The sequence below is a fragment of the Pezoporus wallicus genome, unplaced genomic scaffold, assembly GCF_028554395.1.
Source record: "Pezoporus wallicus isolate ANWC-B61680 ecotype Strahan unplaced genomic scaffold, APGP_CSIRO_Pwel_v1 contig_3952, whole genome shotgun sequence".
NCBI classification, from domain to species: domain Eukaryota; kingdom Metazoa; phylum Chordata; class Aves; order Psittaciformes; family Psittacidae; genus Pezoporus; species Pezoporus wallicus.
The window spans coordinates 7,505,206-7,524,408 of record NW_026635034.1 but is presented as its reverse complement, the minus strand read 5'-3'; the positions used below and the strand labels follow the sequence as shown (position 1 = coordinate 7,524,408).

Sequence of the window (19,203 nt, the reverse complement as noted above, 5' to 3'; positions counted from 1 at the left end):
GCTCAACACTGTATCACAGCAATAGCTTAATGCTAAAGAACCTGATTACTGTGTATATGCTGCCTCTGTTTGTTACAGAGCACATTATCTGCTTCTTATTTGCATTTTTGTGTGAATAAAAACAAAAGAGAGTCCCATCAGGGATTTACTAAACTCCTTGTCTTAGAATTCTTCATTATCTCCCTTCTTTTTGTTTTGCAATTTGTTACTCATGATTCAAATGTTACACACAATAACATATGTGAGAAATATTCCAGCTGAGCAGAAAAAAGGATTTTCGTGTCAAACCAATACACAGGGGGACTGATGTGAAATGGCAGATTAAATCTCTGCTTTAGTTTGAAGGAAAGACTCCTAATTCCTCTCAGACCAAATGCTAGTTGGCCTTACTCCCAGACCTCTTATTCCCAGTATCTGTGCCTTGCTCATGTAGACCTGATTACAGTTTCTTTGGTGCTTTATGTTGCCTTGATCACAAGCAGCAATTGTCACTGCTGCCAGCTAGGAGGAGCTAGGCAGAGCACTCACAGGCTCAGACTTAATGAAGGGTTGAACTCCCTTACGCTGTTTAGTTGTTATTCCTCTGATGAAAAAAATAACTGGGAAAACAAACCTCCCTCTCCCCTGGGCAGAGGTAGCATGGAATTTATTTCAAAACAGAAATTACAACTCACCAACTGGTAATCCTGTATAAATGTCAATGAAGAAGCCAGGCCTTTGACTTCCACAGAGTGTGGAGAATTCATCTGCAACAGGAAAACAAGGCAGTGATTACAGTAGTTAGAATTAATCAACAGTCAAAATTCATTACATCCTTTGTCCAAGAAAATTCTTCTTCTCCTTCAGCACCTGCAGGGCATGCAGACGTATACAGACCCTTCCTCAAGGCTCACCATGAGATGTAGTTAGTATGCACTTCGATTCTCATTCAAAGGCCACTGAAACTAGCAAATAAAAAGATACAGAGGGCTTGGGATCACATGCTGATTTTATTTTGCATATGCTTATCTCTGTGCATTACAGTTTTTGCATACAAGTCCAGATCTGACTTTAAAAAACCTGAACCCTAAGTTGGAAATTATTTGAATAAGTGCCTAGGAAATTTGTTCTTGAAGCAAACTACCTCGTAGCAGGGTGGGATGTCCTGGTCTGAACTTTTCAGTCCTACCCAGGGTAAGAGTTCTGTATGCTCATGCAATTTGCCCAAAACCTCCCACATTTTAACATTTAGCTGCTTGTCACAGACCATTCTCAGAGAAGACCAAGGTACCTCTGTAAACCCATGGCTATCGGTAGTTGAGACACAGCAGACACCATATGTGCATGGCCCACCAGCATGAACACAAACCACTCCACATATGCCTTCACTGTGACTGGGGCTGATCACCTCCAGGTCAAAAAAGTAATCAATCCCTTCATTTCAGACATACAAGAGCAGACAAAGTCAATGCATCTCTAAAAATATTACACCCACTAATATTAAAATGTTACCATGGTTTTGCAATGCAAAAACATACCAGTGCTCGGGATAGGACACTGTTCACAAGGCTTATTCCACGCACGTCCAATGTTGTAGGAACAGCAGCACATTTTCTTGGTCATGTTAAAAAGCAGCTCACCATCACAGGTTTGATTGTCAGCATAATAATTTCTGTAACACAGACTTCTTCTCATATCTGTGAAAATGAAGAAAACCCCAGGCCAACGCATTAGCAATGCCTCCTTCACACAGGTACTTTTTCAAGTCCTGTCAAGTAGATGCTGCAGCACTGTAGAATACTACAGAATAGCTTGTCCCTAGAAAATTACTCTAAATGTATGAAAAAGTTAGCAACACAAATATTCAAGAGCAACCAACATGGCTGTAACACTGACCAGTCCCAAAGAATTTCATATTGGCCTTTTACGCAACACTGAAAAACACAAGCTAGTTCATGGTTCCCCCCAAGAACTGTACACAGCTTGTGACTTCATTCTGTGAGGTCTGAGTAATTTTAGTAGTGTTTCACATATAGAAGCTTTTAAAGCTGAAGTGAAATTTGGAAGGGATAAACATGGAAAACATCAACTTGAAGGAGAAATTCTGATGAGGCACTGAAATATGTATTAAAAGTGATCAGCCTTGTTTTATTTACTGAAATTTACCGAAGAGGCTTGATCTGCCATTTAGTTAATTCTTGAATAACTAAATTCAGAGAAATAGCTCAGATTTGTTCCCCGTAAAGCTCTGGCCCAAAGAACCAAGATAAAGCTTTAAAAAACACACAACCCATACCCATGCAGTTGTTTCCTCCGTTGACTTGCATGTAATCAGGAGGACAGATGCAGGTGTAGTTCCCAACAGTATTGTAACATGTGCCAGGTCCACAAATGCCAGGTGTATCACACTCATTCACATCTAGAAGAGAACAAAAGGCAGTGAGTGGCCATGGAAAATTTCTCATTGTGCTTCTGAAAACAAAAATGTCTCACTAACACCTGAGGTAGGAAGGTACCAGTGGAGGAGAGCTAAGGGGCTCTGAGTGTGGTCATGGTGGAGCAATGCCCACACAGAGAAAGAAGTGGTGGCACAGGTGGCCATGGAAAGCCTGACTCTGATGTGAAGGGAATTCTAATGTCTAGGCAGTCTCAGAGTCAGCAATTTGGTTTTTGCATTTGTTGCACAAAAAAAGTACTTGAGGATCCTACCCATTCTGGATTCCTCAGTCTGGACAAGAACCAAAACTCTTCCCTGCAGAGTGCCCATTTCAGTAAGTAATGCTAAAACAGTCTGTTTGACCAGGGAAGTGAGCAACCTTCCCAACACAAGATGTCATGTTTAATTCATCAAGAGACTTTAACCTTTGTTTAACAAACAACAAACCAAAACAAAACACTGCCCCCCCCCCCCCCCCCCCCCCCCAGTTCTTAACATTTCAAAAGCATTTCATTAGCTTTACCATTTTAAAGTACCTTTGACACACCCCTAAGGAAAAATACAGAGGTAGCTTTTAACATTTGTTGAGCTACATAAGCACAATATTCATGAAGCACTTCACCCTTAATTTAGGACCTGAATCTTTTGTATTTCTGCAGTATCTGACACATAATGAGTATTATATTAACATTATTAACAGTCTAGAAGGATGAAGACAGCCTGTACAATGGGAAATTTAAGGACTTGATTGGTTGCTTCAAGTTTTATATCCAATGCAACCTGACATGTTAGAATGTGATAAATATGCACTACTGACTGTGCTAGCGGAAGGATAATGTTTTGCAGTACAGTACTTTCAACTGGATATTAAGATCAGCAGGAGATAAAATAAGCAGTGGAAAAAAGCATTGACACACTGTAACCAGCCCAGCAGACTCATAGGACAAGTTTGCTTCTTATCTGACTGCTTATTCATTACCCATTACCAAACAGCTACTTTTTTATAGCTGGTTAGCAAATTACGCTTTACTAAAAGAAAAATTGACAGGTTTTCTGGTTTTGATCAAAATCTGATGATTTTAAACACAAATTTGCATATATTGCAACACGGTCAAGAAGGAATTTTCTCTCTCTCAATGCAAGGCTCCAACTTGTTCCAATTTTCCCATCATTAAATTTTACACTGCTTAGTCAACAACAGATTAATTCTACATATTAATCTGTAATCGTTTTCTAAGAATGAAAGCAGAAGACTAGTAAAATGAAGGCTACATACCATCGCACACTCGAGTCTCTTCATTCAAATAGTATCCTGATGGACACTGACACTGGAAGCTACCAAATGTATTAATACACTTTCCTCCTTGGCAAAGTCCAGGCAGTTCTTGACATTCATCAATATCTGTTCAAACAAACCCACAAATATTTAATTCATGCTTTTCCATGAAAAGCAACACTGGCTGAAGAGTTTCATATTTTTAGCTGTGTAAACACAGGAAAATGTAAACATTACCTTCTAATATAACCGTAATGGGATTTGGTCGGAACCCTTCGCCTCCAGGGCATAGAACCTTATACTCAGCTGAAAATAAAATACATTTATGAACCTAAAACAGCAGAAACATTTTCAGCACAATTATTTTTGAAATTTAATCAGATTATTACAGGTAGCTTAAATGTAAAGTAACAAATTAACCAGATATGAACATTAGGTTTTACTCTGTAAAGTCAACTGCTATTCCATTCCATAATGTAGTTTTTTGTGTAACAGGAAACTTGCTCAGAAGTGGTAATAAAATATTCTGACTAAATAATCTTTTAAAAAGACCTGTTAAGTTTTTGGTAAAGACAGGTGGAAACCTGTCCCCTGCATGTACACAATAGATGATTACACCACTATTTGAGACACCTGGCTAAATCAGAAAAAATCCAAACACACTGTATCATTGTGTTTACCCAGGAAAGCTGACTTACTTGTGTTCACAAGTGGGCAGTGTTCACAGGGAACTCCCCAAGCTTTGCCCAGGGAGCAGCAACAGGAGGCCTTGGAAACACCTACTCCAATCTCATTGCTGCAGAAAGTGCCACCGTTATCTCCACGAGTTTTAATGTCCAGGTAACAATTGCCAGATCGTGTATCTATTCAGAATGCACATAATGACAAACACATGAGAGAGGAGAACACATCACATCATCTCAAGATGAGGGGTACCTTCAGATGACTCTCATTTCTTGTAGGAAAGCCAAAGCAAGTAACTTGTGCTGTCCAGGAGGACCCAGCTTTTCCCACTTAGACACGACAGTGGTGCCCATTCCTTGGCTTTGCTGGACTTCTCACAAAGCAGGGAATTTATTCAGTGTGACCCAGAGCAGTAGCCAGGCCTTTTCTTATTCTCATTCACACTTTCACCCACATTTGTACATCCTTCTGATTCCAGAAACCCACTGCTTTCTCCTCTCATTGAGGTTAACAACCATGAAAGCATCTACTAAATGTTACGAATTTCAAATACATTTGAATATGAGGAGCACCCCTACACCCTCTTAAGCAAGCAAAAGCCAAAAAATATCAGGGGATTACTAAGCAGTTGGAGCGTAACACAAAACCATTTCCATTGCTTGTGAAGCTGCACCTAGCCAAGCTGCATTCAGTGCTCCAAGAGCATGGGTGGCTTTGTGCTGTAGCTCCATTCGCCTGCCATCTTGGGGCCAGCTGGATGTTGGTTTAAGCTTGTTGAAATTTAAACTTGACTCACGCCTGCTGTAAACTGCGGACAGCTGTAACAAGCCCCAAGGGGTTGGCTGTGGCAGCCAGGCACTGCTGGCATGCTACATCACTCCCGCTGCACTATTACAACTTCTAAACCAGGGGCATCAGGGTGGGAGTTGGAGAGTATATTGCAGCCCTTTTCCATGACCTGGAACATTATTCCTAAGCAGTTAGCCTTGCAGCCCCTCTGTCCAACTTCACTTAAAAATAACATTTGTAAATGGTCCCTTACCAACGCAACCAACGCGGGTGGGATTCAGCTCAAAATCAGGAGGACATTCACAGGTGTAACTACCAGCAGTATTGATACAGGTGCCACTGATGCAGGTTGTGGGATCTGCACATTCATTAACATCTGCAAGAAAAAACAGCACATGGTAAGCAACTATTCGAGGACAGTGCAGACCATGACGTATCAGCTATCATATGCTGGCCACCACAAAGCCATTAGTTATGAGATACTGATCTCCAGAAAGCTCTAAAAAATACAAACACATTTTAGGAGACCAGTAGTCTGAGATTAATTCACTTCATGGAAAGAAAAAAAAAAAGTGTTTTTCCTGGAAAACCAATCTATGAACTAAAATTCACATAAAGTACTAAAAAAATACCTAAGGAAAAAATACACAACAAGGTCACAGCTTGCCATCCAGTAATGTGAATGGAAACTACAAGGCACAACACACCTTTGCCAGAGGGATTCTCTCTGCTCTGTTTTTCCCCTTCTTCTCTTCAGCCACTGGGATATCAGAGGTTGAAAAAGAAGGTGAAAGAGGAATACAGAAAAGGCAAGAAGGATAATCCTCTGTTATGTAGTAGGGAAGACCATAGTTTCCTATGCCCAGTTTGATTTGTACAGATTTTAAAAGGAGTTTCCTAAGGAACTGACCATGACACTCACAGAAAGTTATAAAGCATGTTGTTCAAAATTATCTTTACCTGTGCAGTTACCACCACTTCTGTCCAACTCGTAGCCCACTTCACACTCACATCGGAAAAGTCCAGGGAGGTTATGACAAGTACCATAGACACAGATGTTTGGAAGTGAGCACTCATCAATATCTGATAGAAGAATGGGAGGAGAAAAATATGAGGTTTCCTTATTTTTTTAAGATACAGAGAGAGAACTGCAAAAAAAGGTTCAGCAAACATGGATCTGGAAGTCAACTGCTTCTGCACACCAAGTAAGACCAGAAAAAAATGACATGCAAGATATATGTTTGGAGTCTAAGAAATCTAATCTATAACCTCTTTTGGGGCAAAAAAGCTTCTTCCAGCATCTCTGCAAGTCATGCCAGAAACAAACTGAGCTTATTAGTGGGCTAATCTGACGAGTAGCAAAATTTAACATGGCAGGAGATAGGCTTTAAAAAAACGACTTTCATTCTAAATCAGTAGTCACCTGTAGAAAACTGGACAACAGCAAAGGAATTGCTTGGGTCCAAAGGTGAACTTGACGCCCATCTTCACGTTTCTGCATTTGACAGATCTTAGGTTTGGCAAGCAGAGCTCGCTTTTGTGCCTATTGTCCAAATCATTGCATCTGACTCAGTATTTACTGAATGCCATATGCACTGTACAAAGAACAACCATTTGATATAATAAAAAAAGTATGTGTTTACAAAGGACCTTAAAATACTGCATTTCGTGTACCCATCTGAGGAATTAAGGAAAGTCTGTTTTAGCAACAGGAGCTAGGCTCTATATAAGTTATTTAAAGTTAGCTAAAAGGTTTGAAAGTAAATTGTTTCATGAAACATTATGAAATCTAATACTGTTTTAGTTTACACAAAAATTCACTCTCATAAATTATTTCTCTTGGTAGAATACTAAAAAAATGCACTTTTCAAGGAGAATAAATCCTATTTATGTGTTTATAGTGATGTACTTAAGAACTCTATCAAATACCAGTTACTGAGAGTTATTACTATGTCAGATGATACGGCTGCTTCTTCTTGACTGACTTAACTGATCAGCATTATCAACTGAAGATTTCAAACGTTACAATCAAGTACAATGACCTTAATCATGTTGGTAACATGCTTATTATTTGATTTTTGTGAATCTTTGCATATGCAAGGCTCTTATGAGCGAGTTGCAAGCAAGTTAACTGACTGACTCAAAACTGAACAAATACTCGTGCGATTTATTCCTTTTTTTGGTGGACATACAAACTTTCTGTGAAGTTTAAAGTTTTTTTCTTTCCAACTCCATTTCTACATCTTACAGAAACCCTCAAAGAATGTTCACTGTATTAGCTACCAAATCAGTCTTTTTCAGCTTTCTATACGCTAAGGCAAAGTAACAACTTTTTCTGTTCAACTATTATGAATAAAATGAAGAACTGGGTACAAATGATCAAGATGAAATGGCACATGACAGTGTGTCGTGGTTTAAACCCAGTCAGGTAACTCATTCACTCAGGACACAGTGCTACTTGGATCACCCACAAATAACGCACCATAAGACAGGCTCCAAAAGCTGTACTTTATTATACAGTAGGTATATAAATATCTAGAGGCCCATAATAAAATGAAAAAAAAAGCAAGTACCATTGACAATTTTCATGGAGCTCTCAACACAAGCACAACTGCAACTAATTGTAAGATTCTTCAAACATAAAATACAATTAAGGCAGAATTTGCTGAGTGCTCTTTAAAGCTTACAGAGAATTACCTTCACATGCTTTCCCATCTGGACTTGGCAAAAATCCCATATCACATTCACAGCGATATCCTCCAGGGGCATTGAGACACTGCCCATTTTCACAGAGATTCAAGTTTTCTGAGCATTCATCGAGGTCTGTAAAGGGAAGAGAAGTTGCAGGTTTTCAGTAAATGTAACATTCTCACCATTCTCACCAACATTTGCTTCAGCTGAAACATGCAGTGTTCCAACGATTTTAATTATTCCCTTAGCTCTGAACACTTGCAGAAGACACTGCAATCTAGTTATGTGCAAAGGCTATTACATGTAACAGGTTGGTATATTTCTGACATGCTGAATATACTGCTTCTAATCAAAAGGAAAACTGGAGAGAGGCACAGACTCCTAAAGTAGCTACAGTTAATAACAATTGGAGGCAGTACACAGGGTCAAATTTAGACTCAGAATAAGCATGTGAATTTTATTATAGTTATTGTTTCTATTACAGCAAAGCCTAGAGGCAGCAACTGAAAAAAGAGGTTTACTGTGAAATGACCAAACATACGGTAATAGGTGGTCTCCATGCCAAACATACAAAACGCTGACAAGTGGCACTGAGGTGAAAATAACTCGATCAAAATTGAATTGCAGGTTAACAGCTGATGAGAAAAACAGCTTTGCTACTGGGCTACGCTGCCCTTCAGACATATTATGGCTCTTACTCTCCAGCTGAAGTTCTATACATCACAAAAACACCCTACTTTTTGCAACAGAATCTGGCCCTCACAGAATCTCACAAGCTTGTAAAAGTCCATGGCTAGCAAATCAAAGGTAGCACCTACAGGGGGAATGCTGCAGAGGGCTTACAGAACACTTGTGTGCTCTAGTCTGAGTCCCAGCCATCTCTTGAATCCATGAACAATTAAGTACCCAAATTAAAAACAAACCCAAAAAGTTCTACTCTGCAAGCACTCTATTTGAAAGATACAGTTTAAAGACTCCTGGAAATCATCATATGGGAAATTGACAAAGAGCACTGGGCTATGAAGGCCACTAAGGAAGCTGAATCAGATTCAAGAGTAAATTAGACAGAGAGAATTAAACAAAATCCCAGGGTCCATTTATAATTTGGAATGATTCAAATTCAGCCTTAAAGCTGCTGAGCCAGATTCTCAGATGCCATGAAAACCTGCTGCAGTTGATAGAGTGCTGCTGATTGGCACCAGCTGAAAACCTGGCCCACCAGCTGTCTATCAGAGCTTTATACCAAACAGGGTCACCCTCATGTAGCATCACTAGCAACACTCATGTCCTTAATGTAGTATCAGGGTTCTTGATGACTAAGCTTACATGAGCTAATCTGTTCTAGAAAGCAAAAGACCACAGTGTGAGTGGGAAACATCTCTCTAGCAATGTTTTATAATCACATTTACTGTTTATAAAATGAGGTTTCAGAAGCAGCTACTTCCACCATCCTAAATGCCAGCACTGCATCCTGACACTGTCTCCCAGGATGATGCAGTAAGAGAGGACCCACACCACACACTCGCTTGTGGAAAGAACAAACATTTTTAGGCGGTTTCACGAAGCAATTTTAATGCATGTGCCCTATTATTTAAATATTAAGGTGGGTAGCCAATAGATTGATTACTAAGTAGCCAATTATATGACTCCAACTAGAGGAGAAGCTCAGGGACAACTTGCACTTTATCAACTGAAAAAAGTAACGGCTTTACGCTAGGTATAATACACAGTATCTCTTTCAACTTGTGGCAACTTAGATGAAGTAGAAGATAATGGAAGATGACACATTAAGTGAATAATTTCAGATGCTTAAAAGCTGTTTTCGTGTATTGAACTGTAGACTAACCTAGGTTGCAAGGGACCACCAGAGGTCATCCAGTGTTCCTAAGAAAACTTACCTGTACAAGTGAAGCCATCCCCAGTATAACCTTCTTTACACAGACAGCGGTAAGAGCCCATTGTATTCTTGCAGTCAGCATGTGGGCTGCACATGTGGGTTCCATTGGAGCACTCATCCAAATCTTTAAAATAATAAAATTTAAAAAGAAAAAAAAAGCATTAGTTAAAAAAAACACATAATGAACACAAACTTTAACTAGCATATGGCTCACAGGTGGTCTACTTTAAATAATCTTTCATAATAAAACCCACACATATATAGGGTCACCTGAGTGGAAAAGTGGGCACAGCTTATTCGCAGCCCAACAAGGTAACTGTGAATGAGGAAGCTGCAGGGCACACTCAAAACTAAGACCTGTATCTTGTTTCCATGGGGAGCACCAGGAGACCTCTCATTGTCTCCCATCAGCTGCCCTCAAAGACACAGTGCCTCCCTCCTTGATCCAGTCTGTTTCACCAACTCATATGCCAAACATGAGATAATGCTGATTTCACAGTTACCATGGCAGAGAACTTGTCCTCCAACAGATCATGTCAAATCAACATTAACAATCTTCATAACCATTTGCCTCCTCAATTCCTAGGTGTGGTATCGTTTTTTTTTCAGAATTTGTAGGACCCAGTCTTGGTCTGACCTTACAAATAAATACAAATGTGTATGACTCTCACCTGTGCACTTGATGCCATTTCCAATCCAGCCAGGGCTGCAGCTACATTTGAAGCTTCCTGCTGTATTTGTACATATGGCATGTCTATCGCAGTTATGGGCTCCAATTTCACACTCATTGATATCTGTAAAAACAGAAAGATGTTTGAAGAGCTCATGGATCAAACTTTCTCATATCCATCTGATACTGGAATTTCCCAAGAAAGACAGTGCAAACATGAAAGCAAGTCTGCATTTCTTTAGAACATGACATTTAAAAATGAAGCAGAAGAGAAAATCACAGCAATAAAAAGCAAAGAAGCATGTAGCATATTTCAAACATGTCCTGCCCTACTATCTATTTTTCTGATGGGCATATAAAGCAGTACTTCTGCAGTTCATTCCAAAGCCTGGTAACTTTTATATTCAAGGAGAAAAAAGAGTAACTCAGGTTTTCCTTCTTTTTCTAACCGGTGAGCTCAGAAAGAATGTGAGGCCACAGCCTTTGGGAATAAGAGGATTAGCATTCATAAAGATTACCACTGCAGGTGTTCAGCATCCTGGGATATGTTTGTCAAGCAGCTTTGCAATAGGTTGTGGCTCAGATTTGATGAATAAGTGGTGTGAAGACCTGTGCTCCTCTGACAATAGAAAGATACCATTACAATGTACTTGCTTGCATCTTGACCATACTTTAACATGACTGAAGGAAAGAAGACAGCTTTCCCATCTGCCCATCCTGGAGTCCACAGAGAGTGACTTGGCTCAGCATCACCTGCAAACTTCTGCTTGGATTATCTCTAGGTATTGAACAAAGCCAGGTTCTGTTTTGCCAGAGACTGTGTGGAAGGTGGAGGATGGAGCTGTACCATTGTATTTAATGTGACGGCTGATGAACACAAAGTTCATCAGGTACGCAGTTTATTAAGAACTCAGGAAACCTTATACAGTGGAGAAAAGTCAGCATCCTTGGAGACACCAGGCAGCAAGTCATCTAAACTTCAACATATGAATTCGTGCCAGCATATTCTATTTCAGTACTTGCTATTTTCACCTTGTTTTCATTCTTGGGCATTCTCTAGCAATGTCAAAATGTATAGACAAAAATCCTCCAACCTGAACTCCATTCTTCCTTGTCACAAAACAGTATTAATGTCCCATATAAGCACTTGAAGAATGTATAAACTCGAAGACAAAGTTTTCAGAAATTATACTGGTAACTAAAACAAAACTGGCTGGAATTTTCTTAGACATCTGAGCTGTGGATTTCACAGTGTTTTCTGCAACCACACTCTTTCTAACTGTGCTTTACTTCTGTGCAGGATATAAATTATCTAGAATTCACATCAAACCACATAATATTTATACCATCTTTTTCAGCCCTTCCAGGTGCCTTTGCTGTTGTAGTAAGCTGGAACATCTAATTTTCTAGAACAGCTGATGGAAAGGGAAAACGGGCTCACAAACTCTGCATGATTCCACAGATGAAAACCCAGCTCAGACCCTTCTTGAGAAGATGATTAAGAAAAGGCATCAGCCATTAAACAAGTAACAACCTTTGGGGTTCTCAGCCCCAAAACCACAGATTCCAGCTTCCATACCATTGCACCTAAAAAACAATTAGCTGTTTAAAGATGGCAAGAAAGTGGAGCCATAGAAGAAAGAGTTCAGGTCCATCTTAACCGTATCTTTCATAACTCTTTCTTAGGTTTTTCTGTCCTCCCTTCTTCAGACAAAAGGCTCAGAGTCCTTTCTCCATGCCCTGTACATATATTTTGTCTTTTCACAAAGGCTACATGTGACTCTGAGAAGCAGACAACATCCATCTGTCATCTTACAATAAAAAACTCAAGAAATTACCCAAACCCCCTGTTGGTTTGGGTTTTGGGATTTTTTCGTTGGTTGGTTTTGTGCTTGCTGGGTTGGGATTTCTTGTTTTGTTTTGTGGTGGTGGGTTTTTTTTAAAGTCTGTATAGTGGAATTGCATCAGAATCTTATTTTTCTGGTTTTCTTTCTAAATGAGGCATTGCTCTGAATCAAAACCCCAGACATGAGTATTCCCATGATCTGAATGCTGATGTCTAGATAGAGATCTAAATCTGGCAGCTGGAATCTACTATTTATGAATGTTGACTGCACCAACAAGCTTGAAAACATGTAAATGGACACTTACTTTTAAAACTTGAAAAAAGGATCAGAAACAGATAATCTCAGAGCATATTTGCCTTTAGCATTTGCAAAAACTCATACAAAGATAACATCACCCTAAACAGGAAACTAGTGTCTATCAAAAATCAGAAAAAAAACAACTCATTTTGGCTTGGACTGAAGGGAAAGACTAGATGGAATTTCAAGAGGCCAGCTACAGTATACATTGACATAGAAAAGCTGAGGCAAACACTCTATATCTTAACCTTTACGTGATTTTATCCCCAAACTGCAAAACCACTGTTAACATTAAGATTGCACTGTATTTGATTATTTGATGCTTTGAAACGTACAAACAATCACATGCTTCCTTATACCCTGCAGAGCACAACGAAACACCACAAAAAACATCATCAGTGGAGAGACTGCTGCCAAGGTTTTTTTTTTTAAACCACCAGCAAACACAAACAGAAACTTGCATGCAACAGCTACACCACAGTGAAGTCATGCTCAGGCTCCAGTTTCAGGCAATCAAACCCAAATTCTCAACTCTACACAAAGTGACTGTGGATTCCAACCCATCCCAGCTCACACTGACCCACTAACACTTTGCTCCTGAGAGCTCCACTAACATCTCTCAGTGCAATAGCAGCATTCGTTCCCCCACAGCTATTTCACACACACACAGTAAAAAGCTTGGAATCTTCTGCAGGATGAAATTTCCAAGCACAAATCCATATCCAAAAACATGGGTATTTATAATGGGATCAACTTTCTCAGAGATCATCCACTGAACTGTTATTCCACTTTCTTTGAACAAAATCCTGAAATCCTCTTCAGCTTTTCACAAAAAAAATCAATAGATTTAAATGCTTTCTGACTGGGTAAAGATCAAATAGGGAATGCAACGTATATATTCTAATACCATCTACCTCTACAGGGACACCAGAGAGCTTTTTTCATTGATGCATGGCAAGTTTTTCAGATACTTAAATGAAAGCTGATTGAGGCATATAAAATACCATCACTGGCTTCATCCCAGATTTTACTTATTTTCAAAGCTATCTGTGTTTAACTTAGATGTTATTTTGCTATAATTCCTATACTCTCCTTTCATTGCACAGCTGAATTATAAGCCTAAATTTATTGCATTGCAATTATTTCCAAGGCAAAAGAGATCTCAGACCAAACACGGTCCTGTGTAAACGGGGCAGTAAAATCAATGGAATTTATGCCTGCTTATACTGGAGCTTAATATGGATTTATGCTGCCATAAGTGTTGAATTATGGCTTCACAGAATGAAACAGAAAGGAGAAGTTGAGCTCTGTAGGGGAAAAAATTAACTCAATATAAATATCTTTAATAAAAGCAAGAGTCCAGATTGTGCTGTCTGTACATGGCAGTACAAACAGTACTACACTCTTCAAACACTCCAACTATTTCTATATAATTGCTTGAAGACAAAGGCGTTACTCGGTCTGAGTAAAGGTATCATGACCTGAAAAGCACGCAGGAGGACACAGGGCTTCACACAATGATGGCCTATTCCTATTGACTTCAGGGGGATTTTCACTGAAGAGTAAAGGAGTGAGTCACTGATTTATATCAGCATTCTCCTTCTGCCTCCAGTATGAGGCCGTGACAAGCCAAGGAAAATAAAGACATTCCAATGAGAGACTGACACTGCATCCTCAGCAGTCCCATTGTGCCCCGGTCCTGCTGCACACATGTTCTCAGCTTTGTAATTGCACAACTCCCATTAATACTAAGGGAGTTGTCTGCCTACAACAGATGAGAATACGCATGATAAATAATATGCAGATCTGACATCATAATAATCCCAAGCACTCTGGGGAAAAAAACCTGTCAGTCACCCTATTTTGTTGGCTCCTTCAGTTCTCTTGACAAATGTTTTCTTCCTCAAGCCTTTGGCCTAAAGCATCTCTCCCATTAATGACAGAGGCACAAATTTTTGGGGCTGTGGATGTGCAGCAAAAATACACGTCACATATACCTGTCATGTTGGCACTGTGTTTGCAAACATGGCAACCAAAGGAAAGAAATGGCTAGCCAGTATCTGCACAGCACATCCCTACGCAGTCTTGAAGTGGATCATTAAACTCAGTCAGAGAGCAGCATGGGGATAAATTGCTGCATTCTCACCTATACTCTGGAAACACCCAAGTCATTCTTCTGCATTTGAACGAATGAGAGTGAAGATTAACCCATGAAAATTCATGTTCATCACGAAGCATGAAATCCTCAGGGTACTCTATGTACGATTTACATTTTCTGAGGATTTCATTTGGGCTTCAGTAGTCTATAAGGATCCTCAGCAAAGTGTCAATTTAATTCAGACTCTGCCTATAAATCAGTAGTTTTGTCACGAATTATGCAAATCCCTTAAGCATTTTCTGACTTTAATTTTTTTTGGCCCTCTCTGCATATTTGTGCATTTTATCACACTGACGTTTCACTGGTATTTCAAGCCTGGGCCCAATTCCCACAGGGCCAGTCGTCTGGTGGAAGTCACAAGGCATTTCCTCCTCCTGGGTTGCTGCCCATGCAATCAGGCAGGTAAAAGGGAAGGCTTTCCAGAGGGAGAAAGCTCTGAATTTCAACTTAGCACTCACACAAGTACAGAAATATATAAGAGAATTACCCTATTGTGATGTCTAAACCTGTAAAATTGTTTTCTTCCTTGGAATCACTGTTGGATTTTATTCAGTATACTGCACTGTAAGCATCTCTTGGAGTTTCACATGGGGCCATTCTGTTGTTGCCTGCTATCCCTCCTTACATCATCAGCACACTGGGGCGCAGCATGTTATTGCTGGACAGGCGCCTACTCACAATACACTCCTTCTGTAATACCCCATTTGGCGGGCAGCATCTTAATATTATTATCTTCTGGTATTTGGCCTGACACAGCCAGCTCCCATATTCACAAGGGGAAATGTATTTGTTTCACTGATACCAGAACTCTCTTGTGCCATCAAGACTGAAACACAATGTGTTATTAATGGCCAGAAACCAAAAGGCAGAGGAGAGAGGCAAGCACATTATACAAGCCACAAAACGTTACAGACTTACTGCTGAGGGCAAATGACAGGGCTCACCTCTTCCTTTCACCTTGTCAGGTCTCCTCCTTATAACTATGTTATTGTCAGCCATGCAAGCCTGCAGTGTGTACTCACTCCTCCTTTATCGACTATCATCATCATTACTTGATGACAGTAATGTTCAAGATCAAACTCTAACCTCTCACCCCACACCAAGGCTGCAGCTGAACATCTTCCACTAGTCTTTCTCCAAACAGCAGCAGCACTGCCCTCGCAGAGTCAGAGCCCAGACTCAGCCCTCCAACTCCCTCAGCCTGCTGTGCAGAAATCCAGCTGACTTTTCAAGCACATTTATTTTTGATCTGAGAATCATCATGGGAAACTTCAGTCCCCAAGTCCTTCCTGTTCAGTTTGACATTGTGAAAAGTGCCCTAAGCCAGTGAAAGCACAGCTCCAACAGCAGCAAAGAGCAGGTCTGCACATACAGCTGTAACCGGCAAGGATGGGTAGGACAGCGTCAGAGAAGATCTTGATCCTCTGTGAAAATACCAGAGCAAGTAAATCTAAGGCTCTACATCAACAGCAAAATATTACAAATTTACATGCAATACTCCAGAGTGGTGGTGAATCACTAAATAAAAATGCAAGTGCCAATACAGGATTTCATCTCTGCACAAGTACGTGTATATTTTATTGACAGCAAAAGCAGAGATATTTATCCTAAAGCTGGGCAATCTGGAACTGGGAAGATTTGCAGTCTTCTCTCTAGTGGCTATGTACCACTGCCTGCCTAGAAAAATCTCAATGGAACTGCTCTAAGTCAGTCTTGCCACAGCATGCCTTGCTCATGGAAATGAAACCATTCGTAGCACACTGTCTAGGAAACCTGCATCTGCAACATATGGTTTTGCATCATTTTTTAAAAATTATATTTTTGTTAAAATCTGTCCACATTCTTACCGAGAATCAAGAAGGGAACTAACATCTGTGTGGGATGGGAATGTAAGTCAGTGGGTGGAATCTGAGTACTGTCGAATGATTGGGGAAAAACCATGTTTATTTGTTAAAATGGAAACAATCAGTAATGACAAGGGATCTGAAATATTTAGACAAAACTGTAATGGAACCCGGAGGACGTTATTTAGTTGTTCTCATGAAACAGAGAACCTCCCATTGAAAGCATTGTACACATTTTTGTAATTTTTTTTTCCTCGGGAGTTCCTAAAAACTGTGGATGATTCTGATCAGTCTTTAAGACAGGAATTGAATCCTGGGGTCAAGATGCTGTTGGCAAAGTCCCTCAAGAAGTCCTGAAGGATGCTCTCCTGGTCTGTAATACCCGAGCATGGGAACTTCAGCGCTGCTCTAACACTGTGCAAATATTTGGTGGGGAATTCAAAAGCCTCCACCAGTAAGTCACACCCTTTAAAAACCAGAATGCAAGAATCTGCACAGTGTAGTCACAATGGGACCCATATCTACAGAGTTTCTTCAGCATGAGACCGGCACAGAAAGTTCCTGCTCTGCTTCCTCTCTTTTCTTATTTAAATAAGAAAGATTTTGGTGATCTGAGTATGTGATCCCATCTGAGCTGCATCAGCAAAACTGATAATTCATATGTTTGTGTTAAACCCCTCACTTCTTTCACATTCCTGAGCCCTCTACAGCACCTGTTTTAATTAAGGTATCCTGGTGGTTTTCCTGGGGAGTGCCATCCTCCCCGTGACACCAGCATAAAGCCAAAAGCAACAGAGGATGGGGCTGAAGTAAAGATGTGAGGTGGTGGGAAAAGCCCACATGGGATGGACACTGGGCTTGGCTGGGACCAAGAGAGAGGGATTTCCTTGTCTCTCCTTTAACAAAAGAGTATTGCTTAGGACATTTGCCACTACTCTGCATTACATGATGCCAAAAGGGCAGCTCTTTCCAGGCACTTCCCCAGAAGCTATATCTCAGATTTCTTCCCTACCTCCATTAATGTTCTCTGTCTTTTGCCTTCTACTAGTTGCTTCATTTTCCTTGACTGCTCCTTAGCTGCCCCATGTGTAACTGATCAGCACAAGGGTTTTCAGGTCTAGAGTACTGAAGATCTTCATATAATTTAGCACAGAAACAAAGAACGTTGAAATGTTGGTCTACAGGGTACAATTAGGGATTTCTTGGATTTAGATCAGTTCATATGTAAGTCAAAGGCAGCTGTTACTAATGCACAAATATTCGTCCACGGTCCAATATGCAAAGTACAACTCCAGCTCTCAGACTGTTCTACGAGAGCTGTAAAAAAACAGCTTCATGTATTTGGGGCACTTACAGAAGTATATTATTAACTCTACAATAAGGACAGACTAGGAATAAAACTTTGTCTCAAAGACATTGCCAGAAAAATGTTTACTCTAAGTCTACACTAAAAATTATATTAAGCATATGTTTGCCTTCATATTTGGGCAAAGCCTCAGACTCTCAACACCTTGGCTAGAGAAACCTGCACGAGGATTATTAATATCATGCCCTCAGAGCCTGTATATTTGAATCTCATTTCTGTTTGCTGGCAATAAATGAAATAATGCAAATTCTGAATTTGCTGATATAATATGTTTGAGTATCTGTATTGTTGCCACTTTGCAAAAACTGAAAATATATTTTAGCATCTATTTCAAGCCATTTGTGTTTGCCAAAATAATGCTTGGAACAGATACTTGTTATTTGTATGCGTAGTGTACAATTAACTAATCCAAATGCACTGAGGTCCTCAGGAGCCTGTCAAGTTATAGCAATAGCATTTTCTGTTCTTTTAAACCAACAACAGTACGGTAATAAGCCTAAGCCACTGAAGTTCAGCAGAAAGCAAGCTCAGCAAATTTGGATAGGAGATACAATATTTAGCACAACTAATTGGAAAGCAGCGCAGTGAGAGGGGCTTTTGAACACTGGAGGAAAAATAAAAAGCATGCAGACTCAGAAGTTTAACTAAAAGTTACTAATTAAAAACATACCTGTGCAACCAGTTGTGCCTTTCTTGCCTGAATATCCCATATCACAATGACAGATAAATGAGCCCTTCGTATTTTCACAGGTTCCACTCAGACAGATGTTTGGATGCAGATCACACTCATTAACATCTAAAAAAAAACATTACTTAAGATTCATTAAACAAAATATTAAAAAATAGCCGAGGAAATCTCTTGAGCTATAATGTTCTGATATAAAACTGGGTTTACATATGCAAAGAGAAAATTGCTTAGGTAAGTTACTGCATACCTAGCATACATTTTGAGATCTGGTTTAACAGAGCTATGTTACCGTATCTGTATCAACATACATATATTAATATTTCCATGGCATGATCTGCCTTTCTGCAAACACTTTCTTTCTGAAAGCACTCTTTCAGCTGAGCTGCATAAAAACCTCACTGGAAGAAGACCCAAAGATACAATACTACAGATCATCATGTTTACATCCCAATCTGTAGGAATATACAGAGATTACATTGGCATTTGATAAACAAAGCTTGTGCAATGGGGCTGGTTCTATGGTCAGGTGGCCAAAATAAGGGCATAAGTGCAATACTCTTAAAATATCACTGTCTGCCTA

At 39.8% G+C, this 19,203-nt stretch overlaps 1 protein-coding gene across 2 annotated transcripts in view; it reads right to left on the bottom strand.

Annotated features, from left to right (window-relative positions):
* The window catches only part of FBN1 (fibrillin 1), a 152,137-nt gene that overhangs the window by 27,724 nt on the left and 105,210 nt on the right, over window positions 1-19,203 (bottom strand). For both annotated transcript variants that reach the window (XM_057396830.1, XM_057396838.1), the window contains exons 32-43: window positions 18,606-18,731; window positions 10,425-10,547; window positions 9,755-9,877; window positions 7,863-7,988; window positions 6,126-6,248; window positions 5,419-5,541; window positions 4,391-4,555; window positions 3,930-3,998; window positions 3,693-3,818; window positions 2,276-2,398; window positions 1,518-1,676; window positions 675-746 (exon numbers count right to left, since the gene is read on the bottom strand). In XM_057396830.1, the coding sequence (XP_057252813.1) occupies window positions 675-746; window positions 1,518-1,676; window positions 2,276-2,398; window positions 3,693-3,818; window positions 3,930-3,998; window positions 4,391-4,555; window positions 5,419-5,541; window positions 6,126-6,248; window positions 7,863-7,988; window positions 9,755-9,877; window positions 10,425-10,547; window positions 18,606-18,731 (1,458 nt within the window). The remainder of the gene's footprint in view (window positions 1-674; window positions 747-1,517; window positions 1,677-2,275; window positions 2,399-3,692; window positions 3,819-3,929; window positions 3,999-4,390; window positions 4,556-5,418; window positions 5,542-6,125; window positions 6,249-7,862; window positions 7,989-9,754; window positions 9,878-10,424; window positions 10,548-18,605; window positions 18,732-19,203) is intronic.